This window comes from Cyprinodon variegatus, unplaced genomic scaffold (genome assembly GCF_000732505.1).
Source record: "Cyprinodon variegatus isolate N-32 unplaced genomic scaffold, C_variegatus-1.0 Scaffold15, whole genome shotgun sequence".
NCBI classification, from domain to species: Eukaryota; Metazoa; Chordata; class Actinopteri; order Cyprinodontiformes; family Cyprinodontidae; genus Cyprinodon; species Cyprinodon variegatus.
Window position 1 is genome coordinate 373,169 of NW_015150468.1, and position 25,070 is coordinate 398,238.

Consider the following 25,070-nt stretch of genomic DNA (forward strand, 5'->3'; position numbering starts at 1 on the left):
TCTCCACAATCTTCCTCATGGTCCGGTCACCTCTTCTTGCTGTACAGCATTTTCTGCGACCCCTTTTTCTTCCCACAGACTTCCCACTGAGGTCTTGATACAGCACTCTGGGAACAGCCTACTGTATTCGTTCAGAAATATCTTTCTATGTCACACCCTCTTGCTTCAGGGTGTCAATGATGGCCTTCTGGACAGCAGTCAGGTCGGCAGTCTTACCCATGATTGGGGTTTTGAGTGATGAACCAGGCTGGGAGTTTTAAAGGCCTCAGGAATCTTTTCCAGGTGTTTAAAGTTGATTTGTTGATTCAGATGATTAGGTGCATAGCTCGTTTAGAGACCTGATTCATGATATGCTAATTTTGTGAGATAGGAATTTGGGGTTTTCATGAGCTGGATGCCAAAATCATCCATATTAAGACAAAAAAAGACCTGAAATATTTCAGTTAGTGTGCAATGAATCTAAAATATATGAATGTTCAAGTTTTATCATTACATTATAGAAAATAATGAACTTTTTCACAATATGCTAATATTTTAAGAAGGACCTGCAGTTCTTTAAACTGGCTACAAATACAAGCAAAACTACTTTCCTACTGCCTCGCATAAACGTTTTTTTTATGAATCCCTAGGGTGCCAGAATGTTAACCTCTAGGTTGATATGTCTGCAGTGTTTTCACATATTTTCAATTCAGGCTGCAATCTATTTTGCAAAGTGAATAAGCCCTCACTGCCTTAAAAAGCCCTGATAACATGATCGGACCACAGGGCACAAAAAGTTCAGATTTTTAACCCTCTTTTTATTTACAAACCTATATGTGTTGCTTTCAGATAAATGGGTTATTTCTCGCTGAATGGCGCTTCAGCACATTTCTGTGCAAGACTCATCTCTCTGTGCATAACGACTATACCTTAGCAGCAGCTTCTTTCTTCTGGAGTTGGAGCAGACATTTTACGGCAAAAAACATTCGTCGCTGAGACACAAAAATGCCTCTTAATGATACAATGAACGTACAGCCCAATGCTGTTTATAGTTGTTTTAAATGTTGAATACATTCAAAAATGTTTAAGTATCAAAGGATGAACCGGACCTGTTTAGATCCGCAATTTTCCTTCTCATTTTCCTTCTCAAGTCACACTTAAGATGAGTAGCTTTTGCCTTAATATTTTCGCTGATATGTTTAGAAATAACCTATTAGAAACTTCCATGTTTTTAAAAATGTCATAATTTTAGTCCATGCCATCTTCTAAAAAATAAGTACGGTTGTATAAAAGTCTTTAAATCCTTCATTCTCTCTCATTATTCTGGTATTTAGCAATAGTTTGGCATTACTAAAAGAGCTAAAACATGAGCATTTAGTGTGGTTTAATATCAGACAGTGAGGGAAAAAAAAGATGATCTTTCTTTGCATGAGGTGTATGTTAACATCTGGTTTCAACAGTGTGTGGTTTTAAATTTAATATAGCTGGTATTGTGTGACGTCCCTTTGGGCCCTGCTGCCTTGAGTTAGTATCAACACCTCCACTGTTTATTTGGACCAGCGCTGAACTCAGGGTCACTCACCCTCTGTCACACCTAATCCCGAAGATCTGGTTGTAATTCACACAAGCTCAGTGTTCTCAAATGCACACACTAAATAATTCCTTCATTGGAGTTGAGTACAGAAAGTTATCTGTTTTTTCCTACCAGCCAATGAGAACACAGCTGACTCTCCTTTTGTTAAAGCACTGCAAGATACACTAAGTTTTCTTTCTTGATTACAGTTTAACCTTAGGGCTATCTGGGATTTAATACTTTTACTTTTCCCTAAAGCAGTGCAATTTACCAGCTCCTGTGGTATGATCTCTCAACTTTTAACTCTTTTTTCAAAAAAAGAAAAAAAAAATCAGCACTTATAGCTGCTTCTCTCATTGTCCTTTAAGCGTGTTTTTAGTGCACAGATGTGCCGGATCCCTGCAGGGGCTGGAGGATTGATACTCAATGTCAGAGGGAAAATGTATCAGAGGCTGTGTGATCTGTTGAGCAGCAGCAAAAACAAAACAACATTGCTTCCATCTCTCATGGCACAGGGATAATTGAAAATAAATTGTGTTGTGTCGCAGTGCTGCTGCAGACTAAATACTAATTTGTGCTGCAGTCAGAGGATGCAAACGGTGCTTCAGATACTCATTTTGCCGATCCCCCAGCTGATCAAACTATCAATTATTGAGCCACTCTTTTCTCCAGAGGTTAAAAGCAAATAAGGAGAGTATAATCTCCTTCAAAAAAGCATCATTTAGATTTTTGTTACATCCCATTATGTGGGTCATCATTTAGTTATCAACTGATTTGTTCTTGTTTCTTTGGAGCAAGATTTCTTATAGAGACATAATTGCTCTTAATTTTGTTTGCACATCATGTAGACATAAAGCGAGAAAGCTCATTTAAATTTTGATTGTGTGTTTTGCACGATTCAATTCATATAATGGAAGCATACATTTATGGATTTTATGGCTGCTAAACATTCATCTTAAGCACGTGTAGAGTAATATAGACATTATGGTTCTGAATTTTTGTCATCAATATGTTTTTGATGTTTTTAACATGCCAGTTATTCTCTTTTTAATGGATATTAACTACACTATTAACTACACTTTCCTTCTAAAGAGTGTTACAATATTGACTGTCATGATCTCAGCACTGATGACTGGCTTAAAGGGGTCATAGAATGCAAAACCGAGTTTAGATTGTTATAGATGAGTAACGATAGTTCAGTGGGTGAAATGGGCGTACAGAGAAGTTCAAACCGTATTGATACCTCTAAACTTCAACCATAAACGGGGTGAAATAAAACTAAGCACCGAATTGAAGTCATTTCAGGGATGTTGTCTTATTTGGTTCTGGCATGTACTTTTGACATGCCCCAAAATTGACATACCCCGAACGCTGACTGGACTGGACCGGGCATTCGAAACGAGCCTGCCAGGGACGGAGCAACCCAACCCGACCTGGTGACGGTATGCTTCCCCCAGCCTGTCGTACCATGCCCGGTCTAGCAGGCGGGGCAGGGGAAGCACTGAGCCGTGGGTGTCGTGTTGGGCTCAGTTGCTCTGTCCAAACCGGTGTGTTTCGACTACATGCAGGACTGTGGTTGACCAAAACGATCTTGAAATTTCCCCCAGACATTTTTTTTAGGTATGAAAAGTAGGACATGTCCACGAAAAAAGAGGCCATCTGATCACCCTACCATATCAACAATTTGATGTTTCAGTGAGTGAGTGCTTGTTGCTATGATGCATCTTTGCTCAGCAGCTTCGCTCGTTGTAAACCAACCAATCAGCGCACAGCTCATCTAAATATTCATGAGCATAACATAAAAGGAAGAAAACCTTTCGTTTCATTCTAGGGCTTTTATACCACAATCATCTCCAGTTTACAGGAATTAAATCCATGATTTTCATTTTATTTTTTGTCATCCACATCCCAATGTGATTAATACAGCAATGATTATATCATTTTTCTTGGAGTAAATAGCTGGAAAAGAAGGGGAACCATATAGAGCCTTGGGAGACACCTGTGTTGGTGGTCAGTGAGGCACAGGAATGCCTGCCAAGGCTCAGATGAACTAAATCTTTAATATAGGAAGTCATTTAACCATCTTTAGCTTTTGGTTCACACACTCAGCTATTATTATGTAACAGTAAGATATGGAGTTTCAAGAAATATCCATGTTAAATGACTGCAGAGAAAGCAATAATCACCTCCCCCTCAGGAAAGCACCATTAATTGGGCACTAATGAAGATGCATAGACCATGCAGCAGAATTGACAAAGTTAATGCAAAGCAACATCCGGATGACCGGAAGGATTTTATACAGAAACAACATTTTCAATAATATGGAATTTCATAACAATTATTCTCAGAACACCAGGAGTACCAGAATTTATATCCAATAATCTTCTCAAATATTTCAATTGGTACACTTTTATTATTTAAACCTGAGAAGAAAAAAAAAATCATAACATGCTAAGGGACAAATTCTGGTAAATTCTGTGTAATTCACATGCAGCCATAAATTCTGCACACACATTTAAAGACAAATTTGTTTAATAAATATATAAATATAAAATAGACATTATTTTAATAATTTTCTTCAAATTGAATGTATTTTTTTTCCCTTAAAAAACTAATTACTAAGTTAACACGATACAATCCTTTAATTTCCCCCTCTTTTTAGATATTGAGGTATAATTTTCTCAAGTCATCCATCTATAGGGCACATCTTCAGAAAACACTCTGATGCAAGCTTAGTTTAACATGTGAATACTATTACAATAAGGCCCATATTGATACAGATTGCTGCAACAATCCTGGAGAGTCAAAGACAATGGAAGAATTCTTAAAGAACAATGATTACAGCTCCTTATAGCTTCTAAGAGCTCACAGACCCACACACACTGACATTGCACTTCCCTATATATGGATCCTTAGCTTCCAGCTAAAGACTCTTCCTTAGGATAGTCAGAGATCCTTACATTGCCTTCTATAAACACTCTTAGTATTAACATTTGGCTTCCCAAACCTACAACTCAGAATATAATCAGATACCACAATAGCTTAGTGTGTTTTTATTATTGGCTCAAAGCGAAACAGTTCATGTCTGGAGAATACCAATTTGATGCTTTATCTTCCAGTTTCCACGCTGAGATGTTTATCTCTGACCTGGGCTGCCTCAGATAAACAGAGTTGATGAATGAGTCTGAAATTTCTTGCTGCTGTTGGAGGCAGAATAAAAAGAAGTTAAAATGAATAAAAACTGGAAGGGCAGGCATGCGGGCACCTTTTCTGGCAGAGAACTTAAAGGATGTTCAGTTTTGTCATGAAGAGAAGCTCTTAAAATAGTTAGTTGGCAGTTTTATTGACATGTTTCAGATCTTTTGGGATATCAATGCTTTTTTTTAAGGTGAAACACAATTTGTATCAGCAGCTCAGCTCATCTACCAAGGATGTTTCACATATTATATTTTTTTTCTCTTTCTCTCTCTTTAGCCCATATATAACACTTCTGACTGTCTCTGTTTTTTTTACTTGTTTAACTTCTGGAATGCCACTGCAGACAGTGTCCTGGATTTGCCTCCCCCAAAGTTCTTGGATGAACTTTACTTTGCCGTTCTGTCAAAGGCTTTGTTATTTCATGCTGTCTATGCACCTACCCATCTCTCCAGGTACTTGATATGTATGCAACACTGGCCTTTTGTGGTTTATTTATCTAATGTTGAGAGTGAGTTACTCCTGGCCCAAAGCCAGCAGTTTTATATAATTTTATATCATAAAACGTTATGTAAGATTTTCCCAGAAACTAATAATCCCCAAACTAATGTATAGTAAATCTGTTTCATATAAGCTTACCTTTTGATTAAAATTACTGAAATATCTTAACTGTCTGGTGATGTTCAAACATTTAAAGATGTTGCTAGAGATATAATTTTCCTTCCTTAAACTATTTTCATACTTATGAGAAACTGTAAAATGTGACTCAAAACGACCTAATTTCCTTTAATTGCTAATTGCATTGGTCATCATTAGTTGCTTATTGATCCTATTAAAGTTGATATTGAAAGGTTTTACTTTAGATGATGCTAGAGTAGATTTTTATAATATCTACTCTTTTTATAATAAATGTGTTGCACACATCTTCCTGTGAGAATACACTCAAATGTGCAGAAAAGTTTTATTGCTTTGATTGTCACAAAATGGAATGAATTATATCTCTAAAAACAAACTTATTTGGTAACTGACACAGCTTAGAGACCTTATCATTTTGTTGTTCTATGCTTTCACCTGAAAATCCAAAACACCATGTTTGCAGTGTAAATGAAGGGGAGGAGGGAAAGAGGCAAGTCTGTTTTAACCTCAGTGACAGTTATTGGAAGTTACAGAATGTCTGGACGTCTTCTGTAATCTGTGGGTGTCATGGAGATGCATGGTGATTATATTATGCCGTTTTGTCCTCTGCAGTGAGTCTTAAACGATGTGATGATGACATGCAGCGTAAATCTGTTTTGGCTGCTAAGGCAAAGAGCAGCGTTCGTGTCTTTCATGTAAATGAATGCCTATGTGTTTTTCCTTTTTGGCATGCAGAGGACAGTGCCACAGTAATTAATGGCTAGCAGCTAAACGGTGCTCTCTGATCTCACAGAGTGACGAGAAGGCAGTTGTTTGGGCCCAAGACTGACAATCATCTTATTAATGAGAAAACACTGGGGTGCATCAGGGTGCCCAATTGGTGAATAAACCTCAACAAATATCATTACCAAGAAAGTGTTTAAAAAAAAATTTAAAAAAGAAGTGTTGGATCTGCTTCAAATGATATGTTGTTTTATTCCTTATGTTTCTTACTTGTATCTGCTTTAGCTGGAAATTGCATTTGAAATTTGCGTTGGTCAGTAATTAAACTCTTTGATGGTAATAAAACAGCAGCAGACAGCTGTCTTAAGTAGAGCAGTATTATATTAATATCTTTTACATAAAACAATATATCAATATGCCTTTTCATTTGATCTTAAATGTAGCCTATATGATATACATTTTCTTTTATAGTTCTATCTTATTCTCTTAAATCATCTCATCTGCATTTACTTCTCTGATTTATTTTCCCCAGACACATGTGTTTGCTACCAACTGCAAACACATGTGTGCAAAACTACTTGTGCAAAACTGCACAAGTAGAGGTCTTATTTTATAGTTTTAGATTTGTCATCTATTTCATGTGTGCCGCTGGATGCGCTCAGCTGGCAACAGAGAAAACCAAAATATGTTTTATTAAATGTGCAGCTTATGATATGAGCATTAGGAGGCTTTTACTGCCATTGCTTTGTTTGTTTCAGTGATAGATTTGTTACTGCATCATTCATATTAATGCAATTTAACCAATAAAAATTATGTTTGCTTTTTATCCATGTCCATGGAACAGGCCTCCATTACTATTAAAATTACTAATGTCTTATTGTATAAGCCAAACTGAATGATGCTAACAGTGTTACTAGCATTTAATTGACTTAGATTATTGAGGGTTTTGTTATTCTACTGCAGATCATGAATGTGTTATAACATTTTTAAGCATTCTTGCATGAAAAGTGTTATATAATATAATGCTGTGGGGATGCTTTTATTTGGTAGGGAACATGATTCGCATTGGAGTTGAGGTAATTACACAGTAGTTAAAATAGTTAGAAGCTGCACAATAAGTAAAATAGATTCTGACCATTAATAAAGGCTTGCCTCAAGAAGCTCCTATGTAGCAGTTTAGATCTTAGAACGCTGATATGTAAGAATGGCACAGTCTAAATCTGAAACTCAGAGAAAATGAAAAATGAGAATTTGTGGACTAAACAAATGCATAGAAAGGAATGGTTTATGTCATAAGGTGCTCTTCCATCTGCTTTTCCTAATTCGCATTTTGAAGTATCGTATCAGAAAAGCTTGATGGAAATGGCAAAATTCCAATAAACCCCCATGAAACAAAAGTTGGAAACAATTATTTATTTATTTTTTTATCAGCTCAGACGTAGCAAACTTTTTCTTACAAGATTGATTGGCTGTTTGTGCTGTCGCCTTCTTCCTAGATGTTCCTATTAAGCACATATACATGGCTGGAAGCAACACCACCATTACTAAATGACAAGTTAATGTAACTTCCTTGATGGCAACACAGTCATTAAAATTTTCCTCCACAACTGATGTGTGATGCATGCTAGATTGCAGCTTCCACTTCCTGTTTACTGTAACCATGTGTGACAACCCAGTGCTTGGTAAATTTGGTTCACATCAAATGGAAACATTTGATTGTCCTTTTTTTTTGTGGGCTTTTTAAAATTTCCTTGAAATTCAGATTTCAGTTAAATAGAATCACAGCTATAGTCTATAGCAAGAAACATAAAAACTCTGCAGGTCAAACCTTTAAAAAAACTAAAATGGATATTAGTCAGTTACAGCTTGAATTACATAACTTGTACTTTAACCAGGTCCTTTTATTCTCCAAAATATCTTTGAACTGACAAGATTAAATCGGATTACTCAGAAATATTTTATAATCTATCTAATTTTATTTGAAAATGACCACTACTGTAATTATTTATCTACTCTAACTAAAAAAGGATGTTATAATACAGATCCTGTAATTACAATGATGACATGCAAATGAATATATAAAGAGGGAGACAATACAAATGATTGTTAATTAGTTTTTACACACAGACCCAGACCAAATTCAATTATAGTAATAATTAGCTTAAAGCACTGATTGCATGGAATTATTATTATTTTTTTTTTGCATCAAGGTTAATAGTAAGTTAACACTAACAAACTGTTCAGTTGTTGCTTTTTTGTTGTTTTTTTGACTTGATAAGGAGACTATCGGATGAGTATTTGACCAATAGATATGTTAACAACTATGGCATTTTACAAAAGTTTATTCAAAGATAGAATTCATCTCCAAGGACTGCCAGGTAGTGTTACTAAATTCAGAAATTGTATTATTTCGTACAAATAAATTACAATGTCTTCTTCATTTACTTTAAATGTTTTAATTCTTCAATTGTTATACTGCTAACTGACTGTTACCAGGTAGAGTGGTGATCCTTTATACTGCACGTATGGATTGAGAAATTCATGCAGTCTTATTCATGCAGTTCATGCAGTTCAGGGGGCTTTCTGGGGGTCAAAGCATGTGATTTACATTGAACTCTATGGGGGTCAGCGTCCAGCAGCACATCTGAGCGTTCTGGCGTCCGAGTGTCAGAGCGTCCAAGCATCTGATGCTGGAGTTCAGTAAATTGAACATTTGCCAGGGTGTCAACCAATCAGAAAAGCTGATCCAGGAGTTTTTTTGGGGGGAGACAGACACTACCTGCAAGCTTCATCGCTTCTGCAGAGCTTCTGCATATGAAGAAAAAATAACTATCAAGGGAGTTAAATTTTAAAGGTTTAAAAAATGGGGGAAGAATGGATTATGAATAAGGAACAGAGCGCGAGTTCTTATCAATATTGCTGCACTAAAACATTTTTTTATGAACCATTGTGAAGAAAGTTTATAAATACCTAGATTATCTAGAAATGTTAAAACCTGCCAACAAAAAAAATATTTAATTCTATATTCTGGTACTTGCAGTTTTTACCGTAAACCTTAAAAACTCTTTATATTCACTTCCAGCCGCCACTAACGGCAGCAGAGAGCTCACAGCACTGCTGGCCAGTGGTATGCTGGAGGTATGGCACTCCATACAACAAAATATTTTAAAAGGATTATAATTCTGGTGAACTGACTGCACAGATGATGTTTGGAGGTGGACCTTGTTGCTTAAAAACAAGTCAAAACAATTTTTCCAACTCATAAAGTAAATAAAGCCAAGCTGCTCTCTAGCTTGTAGCAACAAAACAGAGCAGAAAACCAGAGCCCTGAGCATCAAGAGCGTCAAAGCCTCAAAGCAACTTGTCCACAGTTTGATACAGCATTTGACCGGGCATCCAAATTTCTGCGCTAACGCATTTTTGACGCCCATAACGCCTTTAGTGTGAACGCATCATAACCTTTAAAAACAAGTGAAGTACACTGAGGAAAATCTTTTAACTGCAGCTGTTAAAATCCATGGTATAATAGGAAGCTGGTAGCTGATTCCAACTTAATTTAGCTGTTTAGTATCAGCTAAACATCAAGCAGCAATAGCAGACGATGTGTATATTGTATTTGATTATAAACCTCTGATCACTTCCACAGCCATCTGTCGGGCGCAAATATATCATTTGATTTTTCTCCCTTCCTGATGTTTCCCTTCCTAGATCTATTTAGCTTCCTTCTCAAGAGGACTTTTGTGAAGCCAAACCAGTTTAAAAGTTAAAAATGTTCTGCCAACGTTAGACATGCAATTCAATTTGCACCTGGTTAGCAGATCACTTTTGTTAATGCTATGATTGAGCATTTATGCAACGGATATAGCTTAATGGGTTTCGTTTAAGGTGCTTCATAACCTTTTCCTCAATATTGCCTGAAAATAGATTAAATCACACAATTTTATTCATTTCTGTTCTATTGTTTTTTTTCCTTTGGATTTTATTTGGAAAATGCTGAAATTTTAAGAGTCCTGCTTTTTAGTATTTAAATGTTTTTTTTATTAGATGTCCACATTATCATCGTCAATTCACCGTTAGATAAAATGGTCTGGCTCTCATATAATGGTTGGTTGTGCCACAACATCTGTTCCTTCTTTCTTGTCTGCAATTCCTTTTTCTCTTTCTTTTTCATTTTTTTTTTTTTTTTTGTTCCCATCCAAGGAGTTTCCCTGGAAGCACTCTCATCAGCCCCTCAATCTTTCAATTTTCTGCCATGGGAAGAAGCACTTAAATTTATCGCTCCATCTGTTTATTACGTGCCATCTCCCCCTTCCCTTTCCTTCTCCCTCCCATCATGGGTTTCTCCTCCTTTCCATCTGCCATGTGTGTTCTAGATCACCTTTTTGTTTAACTCCTCCTGCTAAAGCCCTATTTGTCCTTCATCAACACTGTTTTACACTGACTGATAGATCTTAGTTGCTTAGTTACTTTGACCTCCATATCACGACGTTTGCTTAAGGTCTACAAAACTGTCTCAAGTCTTAGTTGTTTTTTATTTATTTCAACATTAGTATTGGGGTCTTGAGGCAGAGAAACAATTGTACAATTGACTTTTGTACTTCTTGTCTTTGGCCATCAGGATTGATTGGTAAAAGCACAACATGTCTCTGGTACTGCAGCTACTTTCAAACAGTGTCAGAAGGATGCAAGTGCTTAATCAATGCAAGAAGCAACAGTCTGACATAGAGCTATCTGTTTCTAATTTGTCTTTGTTCCCTCCCTCTTGTTTCCCTGTCACAGATCACATTCTTCATGCTGCTGTCTGCAGTGTGCGTAATGCTCAACCTGGCGGGCTCCATTCTCTCCTGCCAGAACGCTCAGCTCGTTAACTCCCTGGAGGAGTGTAAGCTGGTGAGACCAACTAGACATTGTCCCATACAATTTTAGTTATTTGACCCTAAATACTCTGTCTAAAACCATTTGTTTCTACACAGTTTTTTAGTAGATGTGATGAACTTTTGTATGTGGGCCAGCAATGTATGCTTTTTCTTTTGTCCTGTATGTCTTTGTGCTGCTGTATATCTCACACCCACACCCAGTAAGAATAAGCAGGTATGGGTGATAGACGTGGACCAAAAAAGTTTCATTATGGTCAGAACAACTTCCGCTGAAATGCCGTGTTTGCCTCCTAATATGGACTTTGACAAACTGCTAATAGGACGTCTTCAGGATAACTTGAGGCAACTTTCCTCTTCCATAAGGATCAGATTTATAAAGCTTGCACATGCATGAAACGGCTTGAAATTTGCATACGCTAATGCTAAAGTATTGGTATCAAAAAGAAACTTAGCATTGAAAAGTGCAGTTTCCTTACACCGACTGACCCGCGAGTAAGGTGAAGAATTGAAGTTTGATTAAGCGCTCTCAGACGTTCAGCCCCTTTATGTAAAACAATAACCATAGTCATCATAAATGTCATCATAATTATCTCAAAGTGTAATTTTTGAATGCACTGATGGACCATAATTTCAAGACCAGCACAAATAAATAAAAAATTATTTATTAAAGCATGTGCAATATTGAATCATTTCTCACTATCCTATTCTTCTTCCCAATGATCAACAGAGTGAGTCGGACCACAGATTAACACATAAATTTAGCAAGTTGTGAGGTATTCACACTGATTGCTGTAAACAATTTAATGCCGTTGTGACACCCGTGCATAATGGTGCGTGACAGTTGCTGCTCTTCCGAAGGAAAATAGGAGAATTAGGAGGGAAGGTATTTTCAGGGATTACCAAGATTCCGTTGCTGATGATAATGACTGGTTTATCAGCCAATCAGGCTCCCTACAGTAATTCTCTTAGATCTATGTGCCGAACGCGGTTAAGTAGAGACCGACCCACTAGACAAACACCATGCCTGTTCTTCACAGGGAAGGTCATTGCACACCTCTCAAATGTACTTTATATTTAGAATAGAATAGAATAGAATAGAATAGAATAGAATAGAATAGAAAATCCCTTTATTGTCCCACAATGGGGAAATTCTGGTGTTTACAGCAGCAAAAAGTTTATAGAATAAATTTTCATTTAAGAATAACATGGTAGTGAAGAGTTAAAAGATAAACAATAAAATATTCTACTTTAAACAATATAAAAACTGTGCACCTGGAGAATAAGTAACCAATATACAGCTATGGACATTTTTACCGTAATGGATATTTGACAATAGCAGCAACATCAGAGATGTGCAAAATGACTGCAGTATGTTATTTAATTGACTAAGGTAGAAACTGTGCAAAATCAGCATGAATGTAACGACCTATTGAGGTTGGTGGGAACAGTGGTGGTTATAAAGTCTTACAGCTGCTGGGAGGAAGGATCTGTGATGCCACTCCCTGGTGCATTTAGGGTGCAGCAGTCTATCAATAAAGGAGCTCTCCAGTTCTGGAACAGCTTCATGCATGGAGTGGGAGACATTATCCAACAGAGATGGTAATTTAGTCAGGATCCTTTTTTATCAGACTATTTATCAGATCCTTTTTTAATCAGGCTCTCCACCTCACTGACCAACACACCTATTTCAGTCTCAGTTTTATGGCTCCATTGGTGTCCACGAAACAATATTAATCAGCTGGTTCATTTAAATAAACAATGAAATCATAAAGTCCTTTGCATGGACCATTTATGGCTGAATGTGGGCGTGTAGAAGGCGGAACATTATGTGGACCCTGTGATCTATCAAGGAAATTTGCTTGTTTTTGTACATATGCAGGGTTTGAATACATAGCTAAAATATCTTTCTTAGCATTTTCAGATTTTGAGCTAATACACACTTTTAGTATTATATCATTGCAGAGATTCCCGATGACTAAAGTTAATTTATCCAACTTGATCTCTGGATCTCCACAGCTCATCCAGCGTTACAGTAACCCTCTTGGTGGCTTCTCCGATAAACAGACTGCCCTGTCAAGTTACTGAAAGCCAATCTCTTGCTAGGTTGGATGCATATTCTTTCCAGTTTTACATGATGGGTTGAGCAAAGTTTTGTGAGACAATTGAACTTCAGGATATGCTTATATAAACTAGCCATTCCTTAACCTTCTTCATAACTATTCTTAATCTGATTCCCCTGGTTGTCGTGCTGCTCTTAATTCTTTAATGTTCTCTGACAAATCTATGAGGCCTTAACAGATCAACAGTACTGACACTTACATAAAATTACACAAAGGTAGACTCTTTCTGAAAACAGGTGACATATGATGAATAAAGATTGCACTTTACTAGGCCGGAGCAGGTGAGGTGCTGCAATGGCCTATTGTAATATGTTTTTATTTTTTCCTTTTGGAATTAACAAAAAAAGTATATTTGAACTCAACTAAATTTACATAAAACAGACCAAGTACTGGTCTAATAAAAACATAATCAAATATCCAGAAGTTTGTGCCTGTAACATAAGGGACATCTAAAAGTTAGGGTTAGAAATACTTTTGGGTGGGACTATCACATTTTTAGTTTATAATAAAACACAAAAATCAGTTTATGTACTCATTATTTCAATAATAATAGATAATAAAACCTTGTTATCCAGTGTCAAGTATGAACTTACAAAGTCACTAAAAAGTGCAACTTTCAAGCCAGTACATTACAGTCACATGTTGTTGTTCAAGCTTACAGAGCTTCTGTTTCTAACAGGCTGCCTAGATGAGTCATAGCTGAAATTGACAAATCCATTTGCTTATCAACGCTGACTCATAATTATTAAAAAATTATCAAAAAATTTGACCTCCCCACAAATTCCCTACTTATTCTCATCCTATGCTGTAAAATGAGGGTTTGTATAAATTAGATTGTAAATTCCAAACTAAGTACGAATTAGGTTTTAGTTGGAGTGCTGTTACATAGCTAAAAAAAAGTGATCCATCTTTTTTCAAATAATAGAATTGAAGATTACAAACTTTTCCTAACTAAATGCTTAGCTGATATTTTTAAGCTGATTGCATAGTGCCTGGGGTTAATGTCTATATTATGACCATGGAATCCTTTTTGTGATTAATAAGAAACCCAGCCCACTAACTCAACCACTTCCACACTACAGTATAAGCAGCTTTCCTCTTTATGCAAGCAGGGAAGGGCAAGCACCCCCACTATGGTGCCTTATGTGGCTCCCCAGAGACCCTCCTCCATGTGACTGAAATATTAATGTTCTACATTGCTTCTCCCCAGTGTAATTAACCCATACTTGTTAAGTTCATGTCCTGCTTTTTACTCAATCTGGGACACATAGCAAAGGTACCTCAATCTGTCCCTGAGTAGTTCATCACATCCTTACTGTCCTTTGTTCCTTTAACACGTGCACAAGGTCTCACTGTATAAAGCAGTTCTCATCCCATGTGTTTTAAAAAATGTATCCACAGCTTGATTTCGGGCAGAAATTACTGCCGAAAACCAGCTGAGGTCTGACCTGTGCGTGTGTCTCTGTGTATGTTTGTGTGTTTGTTTGTGCATGCGTGCGTGCGTGTTGTTCTGTGTTTTGTGGCATGCCTGCTTGAGTGCGGATGTGTGGTCTCCCCTCCTCTCCCCCAGGTACCATTCGACAGCGACGGAGTGTGCGTGTGCTGTGAGCAGCAGAAGCAGAGCACCGGCTGTAACAACCAGGTAGAGACGCTGAAACTGAACCCCCTGCGGGACTGCAACACCATCCGCCTTCGCCTCAAGGTTGGCTTGTTTCTGTGGCACTTTTATGTGTTGGAAATATTCGGAATATGTAAAAGTACATTAAGGTTTTATATAACCTAGATCAATGTTCTAAATCAGGCTCAATTGTTAATCAATATTAGTCTTACAAGCTGATATTGGACTTACGATGTTAATTCACTTCTCATGCAAGCATTTTCATCACACCAAGATTTAATCAATAAAGCAATCAAACTTTTTTATGCAGAACACGTTTTATTCACTACAGTGTAACATAAGTTCTTCATAGAAATTATAAAAGAAAGGTGTGCATTGAATCAATACAAAACAAACACAGTGAAATGATTTTAAAAAAATTATTACTTTCAACAAAGAATTGGTATTGCAAGTAGATACTGATTAAAAAACAATGTGGTGAGAGAAATTAATCAATTAGAGAGACTAAGGAACTGTGGAAACATCATGCAGATTAAATGAAGAAAACATTGCTGGTATATTTATAATGAATGGAGAAAGGTAGACATGATTACAATAATTGTAAAATAATCCCATTTAATTTTTCTTACAAGATCTATGCAACAAATTTTTCCATTTTTCTGTGTTTGTGAAGTATATTTTAACATGTTAGTCTCGTCTGCAGTTAGAGGATTTGTTTTTCCAGAAGGCTTTTGTATGCACAGTGTTTCAAGGCAGGCTGTACTTTAGCAGTTTATGACCCAATAGGGGTATCTCATGACTCCAGGTGTCTGCAGGAATAAAATACAGTGTGGAGCACTGTGCCCCTAATAACAATCATATCCATTAATCTTACGATCCTGATTGATTATAAAACATTGATAACCGAATCAAAAGACTTCTTCGGGTGAAAAGTGGTTATGAAAGGAGGAAAGATTGAGCACATTCGTCACAGTGGTCATAACTCATTAAAGATATGGGGAATTGGTGCTATAAAGCTTCATTAAGAGCTGCAGCAGTCAGACACACTGACTTATATCTTAGAGGAAGGTGTCATTTCAAACTCCCATGAGTGAACTTCTATTTCACATGCTGTTAGATTTCTTATTGTGATGAAGTCTGCTGCATTGTTGTTCTTTTCTGTCGCATATAAAAGGAGAAACTTGATTTAAAACCAGAAGAAGCTGTAGACTCAATTTTTTTTCCTTTTTTTTTTTTAAAGTTTCTCTCTTTAAATGTCTCTTTTGTATTTATGAAAGAATATCACATTGCTAAGTATATGTACCATTCATTCTCCACAGACATATTTAATTTCCTTCATTTTTTTTTTATTCTTTTCCTTACCCTGCCTAGGGCTATAAATCATTTGTGAGAGGTAGTATTGAAGTAATTTGTGGTTTCCTGCTAAGAAGCAGACATATAACCTTACTCTGCAGTTGACCCAAGGGCAAAGTATCTCACAGAGGTTAATATTCAATGAGCACATGTATTAAACAGTCTTTGCCAGTCGTGTTTTCACTATTTATTTTTTTTGTTCCAGAGTGAGAAAAAGGTTTATATTCTAAAACAACCATTGTTTTCATTTTCTTGTGGTTATAAGCATGGTTTAATAATCATATATAATCAGATGGCCCTTACTCTACATGACAGTTGATATGTACACATATGAAGTATACCAACATGGAAGATTTACCAAGTCCTCTTTGATTTATTGTTTGAGATCAGCCACATTGGAGGATTTTAAAACAGTAATCGTTTGCATGAGGTTTTATGCCACAGTATCTGGATTGGATGTAAATCCTGCTTTGATTTTTCATCAACCAGCAGCACCATACTCTAGATAAGTTTAAGCTTAAAAACCATTTCAACCTGGGCAGACTTACAAGGAGACAAGGTGGTAAATAGAGGATTCATGAATGATGAATTAATATTAATGTTTTTGGCACTCAGACCCCGGCAGAAGACAAAGCTGAGCATTCCTGATGGTGATAGTATGTGAGGATTAATGATAATGGAGATGTCCTCCCCTGGGGCCTGGACACCAGTGGTATACTGGAAGATTGAGGACAAAGGCAGCTGGATTGAGTAGGAGGTAGGCAGGGCAGTGGATGAGGTGGAGGTGGGTGGCAGCTGGTTTCAGGCAGGACCCTGATGAAGCAGCTTGTGAAGAGGGCAAATTGAGATTTTTGGCTGAGAAGCTTTGGAGGGCAGGAGAAGATTAACGGATGTAGACCTGGATGACATGGCAGTCTGGATGTGCAGGTGAGACTTGCCATAGTCTTCTAGATTAGTCTTCATTAGCTTGACATTTAATCCTGGGATTTTTCTCACAGAGAAATAATTTATTTTTATAGTTTTCTAGGAGTTTTAGATGCTCACTTACCAGAGTTAAACTTTCATCTTTTCAATTCAAACACGTTTTCCATGGGGATCATAAAGATGCTTGTTAACAGAATGCTGTCACGAATGCCTTCATTAATGAAATAGTTTTTGCCTGATCTTTTTTGTAATAATGACTCACAAACCCTTAAACCAACTGAGGCAAATTAGACTTTCAGTGATTTAACTAACTATTCTAACTATTCTCCTAACCTCTTGAATGTGTTTTTAGGGGCTCTTTGCTTAAATTTGGTGGGCTGGTTTCTCTCAGTAGGGTTAAGAACTGCTGCAATATTTCTCGATTTGTGGACAAAAACTTTTATCTGGACCCTTTCCAAACTGATAGAGAAGTGTCTCAATTGTTAAAGAATGGCTCTCGATTTTACATTATTTGTTAATGTTCTAGCTCTTCCAAAAACTTCATATTTTAAGACATAGGAGAAGCGGAGACAAGAACATGTGCTAGGGTTATAGATGCTTGTCTGAATTGTCAAATTCAAGTGAAGCACTATTGTGTTTAAAATTTCTGAAAAAAGTTGTCTGGTTGTCAGAAAACACAGGATTTGATCTGATGTGTGTCTGTTGCATCACAAGTTATTAAAAACTTTCCTTTCTGATCAAATAGATCTCTCTACGTATCATGGATCTTTCTATGCATTTAAGACTTTCTCACAGAGCTTCTGAGGAGCTAATTCACAAATGGGGTGTATTAACGCGACTAGCTGTAAAACTAGTGACTTCACACTGATTGGAGAAGAACAGGGTTCACTTCTTTGACAGCTCTAGCTTGTTGTAATTCCAGAAGCTTAAAGGAAAAACTAATTGAGACTTTTGGCCCGGAACTTTACGGTTTGCGAGGCAGCAGTCAAGTATCAGTGATGTGAAAAAGTAATTAAGTCCTGTTCTCAGTCTGACACCATGGGGTTGTAGCCACATTAGGTAGGAGGTCAATATGAAAGAGAAAAGTGCTCCTTTTTCCTTTTTATGGCTCAAATTCCTAACCCAAATTCTATGCATTCTATGACTCCATCACATGGTGTACAAAGATGTAAACATGAACCCCCTCCTGTTTATGGAAGAGCATCAGTCCAAACTTCCTGAGCACTTTAGAGCAGCCCTGAAGGATTTAAAATTTTGTTCAGCAACATATTTTGTTCTGAATGTATGAAGAGTGTCTAACAGCTTTTAACGTGCATATAAGTATTGAGGTGAAAGGTTGTTTTTATTTGGCAGTCCAACACATCAGGCGTCTTTATTTGAATATGAACTTGGTGTCATAGAACATTAACTAAGTGAGTCTCTTCCAGTTAGCTGTTAGGGTAAGTCTAAACACTATTCAGAGGAAGCTCAGCACTCATGTTCTTTAAGTTAGTGGACGTAGCTAGAGGCATGAGAAAAAAATGATTGCACATATATTTGGCCAGGAATTTGAGCACTTTGCATTTTTGCTCATTTTTCTCCTGGGTGGTGTAGTTCTGTCCTTATCCATAAAGATGCTGCATTTATCTGGCTATGAGTCTTATATTCATTCTTTCTTGACTTCAGAAGAAGTGAGAAAATGCACTCTAATCTCTTATTAATTTGGTTTTATGCAAAAATCTGTACCACCAAATTCCTTGGTGAATATAGCTGTCTTGCAACACTAGAACAAATGCAAGGAAGGAAACACTTGATTGGACATTCTACAATCATATGTCTAGATTTTCTTTAATAAGATATTTCAGGTCATTTTAAACATTATTTAACTGTTTCAAAATGGGAATAATTTTATTTTTCAATAATTTCTAAATTTAAAAAATGTTATTTTTCAATAATTGCTAAATTTAGAAAAATATGTTTGATGAGTTTTAAGAATTCTAGCCAAGCAACCTTTGCTAACGTTGCCAGATTCTTTCTTTAAACAAGAAAATTTTATCATATCTAAGGATATTTCGAGTATTACATTTTTTGCAGTATGTCCTTTGCCGTTGGGGTGGGCTAGACCTACCTGTAGGGGTAACATAAATCCATAGAAAATATATTTGGTCTCAGTGGAAACTGATATGTGAAGGCTATAGCTCTGGATTTGTTGAGCTTTAATGTTTGATGGAGTACAAAAGCACAGATATATGATGATCTCCATAAAAGAATCAAAGCCTTTATTAGTTTGCCAATCAAGCAGAAACTGAAAATGAAAAGTAAACAATGTGGCAGTCCGCAGATAGCAGTTATGATTAACATCTTGGCATAAAATCTCATACTGATGCAGCGTCCACCTGTCTCCCAGACGTCCCTCTAACACAAAATCTGTTCAGAATTACTGGTCAAAACAAAAACTAATAGATCTGCAGTCAAAACAGCTCCCTGTGAGTTGTTCTAAAAAGTCTTCCAAAGAAACTCCACATCTTTCCTGGGTGAAATAGGTTCTGAATGCAGACGTTGATGTGCTGAAAATGTTTAAAGGTGAACAAACTTAAATGGTAGCCAAGTCAATGTGAAAACAATCTGTGCATTTTGCAAGACTGTGTCCACAAAACTAAGAGTGAAATTAGATTCTTATCTGGAAGAATATAACATTCATGTTAATGTTACTGAAACATACTGATGCTCTTCAACACCATGAAACATTTGAACAACAAGATAAATTAATCAAGCAATACATCAGGGAAAAATATGGATCTCCACAAGCCTGGTACAACAAGAAAGAGTGTTAAAGATTGATTTATAATTCATCTCAGAACAAACTCATATGACTGGCTAAAGCTGGTAAGACAGTGAAATGAGCCCTGTTCTAACACAAACAAACAACCCAAATGACAAAGCTCTTAATCTTTAAGACATTATTGCTTTGTGTTCAAATAAAAATCCAAGTTTTTGGCCACATCGACCAATGTTACTGTTTGGAAAACGAAGGAAAAGCTCAGAGTATGGAGGAGACTGTCATGTTGGCTGTTTTTCTCCAAAAGGGACATTGAACACTCCATATGGATCATTAAAAAAAGTTATAGAACTATTGAAGAACACATAGAGATTTTGGGCATGAGATTAAAGCTCGGACAAATATATGTAATGAATCTTCTTATGCTGTTTATATAGGTTTTAGTTTTAAACTTTAAATGCAAGTATTTGTTGGAGGACAAATTGATTAGGTGGTTTCTATTTGTTGTTTTTGTTTTGCAGTGCTTTACAATCATGCACAGTTTAGTTTAGTTAAATGATAATTTACTTCTATTAGAAAAACAAGAAAAAGAGTCATCCTATTTCTTTTTTCAGTAGTTTGAGAAATCACTCCTGTCTCTCTCCTTTCTGTTTGGTCTTATTTATATTTTCTATTTTTTTCCATAGTTAATGTTTTCCTCATCTCCTCATCTGAAGCCATGTAATTTCCAACTCTCGCTTTGTTTTCTCCTCCTCTGTCTCTTCTCCTATAGGAGCTGCTGTTCAGCATCTGTGCCCTTAACGTCATCTCCACCATTGTGTGCGCTCTTGCTACTGCAATGTGCTGCATGCAGATGGTGTCGACTGATGTACTGCAGATGGTAAGAGGGTTGAAAAGGGGGTAAAAATATATATGCAACAACTGTTGCTTTATATCTCTGAACAGACCCGCAACCCATCAGGTAGAGAACTGTTGTCATCGGGAAACTAACTGTGCTGTAGCTTGTGATGCAATAACCCTCTATAGATTTCAAGATTGGAATTTTATGCCTGCTTAAACAAGCTTAAATATTTAAACTTCTGCCAGTAACAACATTTTTTGTGTGACAACAGTCTGCAGAGACCGTAAATCAGCAGTGACACCTTGTTTCGAACGTATCCATGACCAAAAAAAAAAAAAAGTTAGAGTATTGGGCTCTTCCATGTTGAATACAATTACTGAATTACCAAAGCAGAATTCAGTTGATTGTAAAATCAACAGACTAGGGCTAAAACTATGGGTATATCTAGGAGTCCTACCAAATTCTGTTATGTTTGTGAAGAAACTGCACCTTTTTTTTTTTTAGAAGCATATGCAAGTCAGCTAATCTTTGGGGCTCAATTTGCGTGTCTTACAAAAATATGCAAGCACTACAACGTTGGTTTCTTTAAAGGTTTTTATATCATGGTCCAGTAAAAAAGGTCCAAAGCTGTTGTGTAAAGTCTCCTTGAGTGTAATTGAGTTTGCCATTCTTTTCATTTAACCTAAAAGCTGTTAATAATAATAATTAAAAATAACTATTAGTAGAAATGATATCAGCAAGGTCAAGATCAATAGATTTATGAATCTTGACTGAGACTAAGGGGTTTATGAGCTAGTGGCTCCAACACCTTATGGCCTGTCTGTTACAGTACATTATTTACTGAATATTCAGATATAATTTTAACCATAATAACAATTGCCCAGAGCACTGGGCTTTCAGTACAATATATTTAGGCTACATTTGAGAATGGGAAAGAAAAAGACATTACAGCACAAAGTATTATACTCTTCCCAAACAATGAAGCCACAGGTTTTATACCCTTTATTCTAAAGGATCATATTTGAGATGGGGGTATGGGACATCAGCTGCAAATCAAGATGGTGATATTTGGAAATGTGCTTCCACCCATCTTTCAGTACCATCCAGAGTACTATATGTGGTATCTGAGTTAAGGAGCTAATGAGTGTACTTGTCTTAGCATTTAGAATCTATAACAGTCGTGATTTTGCCCACAAGCTTTCATCACCACTGCTGTAGCATTAGATTCAGATAGAATAATTATGTTCCAATGTCATTTACCAGCAAATATTTTAAAACAAATACATGAAAGATTGCTCATTGACACAGTGGGTAGCACTGCTATCTTGCAGCAAGAAGGTCGTGGGTTTGATTCCTGGCCCGGGGTCTTTCTACATGGAGTTTGCATGTTCGGTTTTACTCAAGGTGTCCTCCCATAGTCCAAAAACATGACTGTGTGTGCGTGAATGGTTGTTTGTCCTGTTTCTCTGTGTCTCTGTGTTGCCTTGCGATTGACTGGCGACCTGTCCAGGGTGTACCCGTAGACAGCTGGAGATAGACACCAGCACCCCTCGCGACCCCACTTGGGATTAAGCGTGTCAGAAAATTGATGGATGAAAAAATGGATGGAAATGAAAGATAGATAAGGATGAGACGGCACTTTTTATTTTCTGTCTTAATGTTAAAGCTATCTGAAAAAAACATATATAACTGTCATTGTTTAAACTGACTCAACATTTATGTACATTAAATCTGTGAAGTAACAACCCCTAAACTAAGGATCTAATATGTTGTTTTTATTTTGTTGTTCAGTTCATGCCTCACAGAGCCCGAGCCTTAAACGCTGAGTGTATGACCCCTCATGGTACCATCCTACATCAGACCCTGGACTTTGATGAGTTCATTCCTCCCATCCCTCCACCTCCATACTATCCCCCAGAGTACACCTGCACACCTTCAATGGACGGACAAAGGTAAGAAGAACAATTTTCCTGACAAGCTCTACATTTCAGTGTATCTGCTAAGATGAGGTGAAATATCACAATATAAAGATCAAAATGCGATCAATTTCCAACAAAGGCAGCCAAGATTGTTCCTTGTTCATTTAGTAAATTTGGGGTTAAAATAAAAAAGTATACCCCTTCCTTGTTAACTTATCAATAGCTCAAAATGAATATAAACTTAAATTTTTTTAACTGACTCAAGTACTTTCTATTTAACAAAAAATAAAAAAAAATAAATCTATGCAACGATTGAACTTATTGGTCAAAATCATCCGGGCACATTTTGTAGAGGACCTCAGTTGAAATGGATTAAACATGATCCTATGTGTTCTCAGACATATTTTACATATAAATAAACCCATATGCAATTATTTCAAGACATTAGGGAATTGAGTCTGGATTGAGGCTAACAAAGGGAAGTAAAAACAATAATGTCTGGTGAACCATTAAGATTATAATCATGAGTGGAAGCTAAGTCTATGGAAATATATATAGAGAGACATGGATAAATACTCCAGTTGAGGAATGCATAATCTGTTGCAAATAATATCATTAGAGATTAAGAAAATCCAGAAAATTTCTCAATATTAAATGGCTTTGAGGTTTAAGGCCTCTGTCAGCTTTGTGTTGAGAATCGCTTTAATATACAAAGCAAACAACACATGACATATTCATTCATTAAATTGCAATAATGCAACCGATGGATGCAGGTTTTAGTTCATTTTTTATCAGCTAAAATATAAAGATTAACTAAAAAAAATGCTTTTTTTCTGACAAATTAAAATATATGTTTCCTTTGGATAAATATAGATACTTTGATCTCAGGACTTAAAACACATTGACAGTAGATCTTTAAACTGTCTATAATACTGAGTCTATAATACTGAGAGAGAAAAATCAAACTGAAAAATGTTTTGGCATACATTGTCCTGTAATAAACACTGCACTTTTATTCTGTTGCTGTGTCACCATTTTATAACAGCAAGCCTCTACAATAAAGGAATATAAACTGTTCTCCCAACATTCTAGACATATTTCATCAGTTTTATCATAAATCTGCAACTGCAACAAAAAGAGGCCTTGAATTGTTATAGAGCTACACTGATATATGGCAAGAAAACAACAATAACCCTGATAGCCTCCAAATGCTAAGAGTGTTCGGACAATAGAAAGAGATATACAATGTATTATGGTCAACCTTTTTTAAATAATGCAGTTAATTTTAATTGTGAAGCAGCAACTCTTATGAAATGTTCTTTTTAGTCGATTTTTAAGTCATAGCAGTGGAAGCAGGCATATATTTTCTGAAATGTTGCATAATTATCATTTTACAGACATCTTAAATTAATCAAAGACTTGAAATAAAAGTTAAATGGGTTAAAACTGTAGAGAAATGATAATGCTTTGATATGCCATGAGACATTTTCTGATGACAAGAATGACTCAGTCCACAATGCGTTTGTTTCTAGTGTTATACATTTTGAAGTAATTAACGTTTTTAAGTTGGTGTCCATTTCTATGTCTTGTAGACTATTTTATTCCATTTGGTCATGCTGTCTGGAGCATTATTTAAATCCATAGAGACCACATGTTAAGCAGTATTCATATATCAATTATCTCAGTCTGACAATCACAGTGTCACTCTGACCACTGGAGAGCTGGAGCATTTCCCCTCTATTAAGCAGCTCTGGATGATTAGATGAATCCCCCCCCCCCCCCCCCCCTCCCTTTTCTCATAACTCCCTCAATTTTTTTCGGTCTTACAGGCAAGACTGCCCCGGCTGAGGCTATTTGGCTGGAATCCACATCTGTTTGTCAATTATGCCATAAATATCTACAAGGCGGAGGAAGCATTTATGGTGTCCCCACTGAAGGCCACGGATATGTCATGACATCATAATGGCTCAGATGGTTGCTGGAAGCTAAAGCTATATTTCATGCTCTGCCACTTTAGCTGAGAATAAGGTTGTAATTAAAAAATATGACGGCCCGCTTGGCTGCCTAATCTTAATTGGCATCAGATAAACAGTGGTGGTGCACTCTGAACAATGGGGCAATGGTGAATATTGTCTGGATTTGACTGTTTTTGATCAGATGATGTCTTTCACCCTTTAGTCCTGTATATTTGAAAATATTCTACTGTTTTTGACCAGTTTTCACATTTTTTAAACTAGTTCACCCTCTATACTGTGTAACTAACTCAGTATCAACTCTGTTATCTTTTTTTGTCTTTGAAAATGTTATCAATTGCTTTTGTTTGTGGTTTTACCTCTTTTGCAGAGGCCTGCATTTGGACTTTCCCCACTCCCCTTTCAGCGCCATCTATGGAGTGCCAATAAACAGCCCGGGAACCCTTTATCCAACTGACCTCCCCCCTCCTTACGAGTCTGTGGTGGGACAGACCCCAGCCAGCCAGGTGAGGGTTGCACGGTTTTTTTGTATTTTTATGTATTTGGGCACTGTGGTGCTGTCAGAACAGAACACAGAGAAC

General features: G+C 36.6%; 1 protein-coding gene across 3 annotated transcripts in view; it reads left to right on the top strand.

The window, feature by feature from the left end:
- Nucleotides 1-25,070, top strand: part of fam189a1 (family with sequence similarity 189 member A1) — a 106,414-nt gene that overhangs the window by 74,175 nt on the left and 7,169 nt on the right. For 2 of the 3 annotated variants that reach the window (XM_015385106.1, XM_015385121.1), the window contains exons 3-7: nt 10,886-10,996; nt 14,641-14,805; nt 20,529-20,636; nt 22,389-22,549; nt 24,860-24,995. In XM_015385106.1, the coding sequence (XP_015240592.1) occupies nt 10,886-10,996; nt 14,641-14,805; nt 20,529-20,636; nt 22,389-22,549; nt 24,860-24,995 (681 nt within the window). The remainder of the gene's footprint in view (nt 1-10,885; nt 10,997-14,640; nt 14,806-20,528; nt 20,637-22,388; nt 22,550-24,859; nt 24,996-25,070) is intronic. The other variant, XM_015385114.1, reaches the window with a different exon arrangement.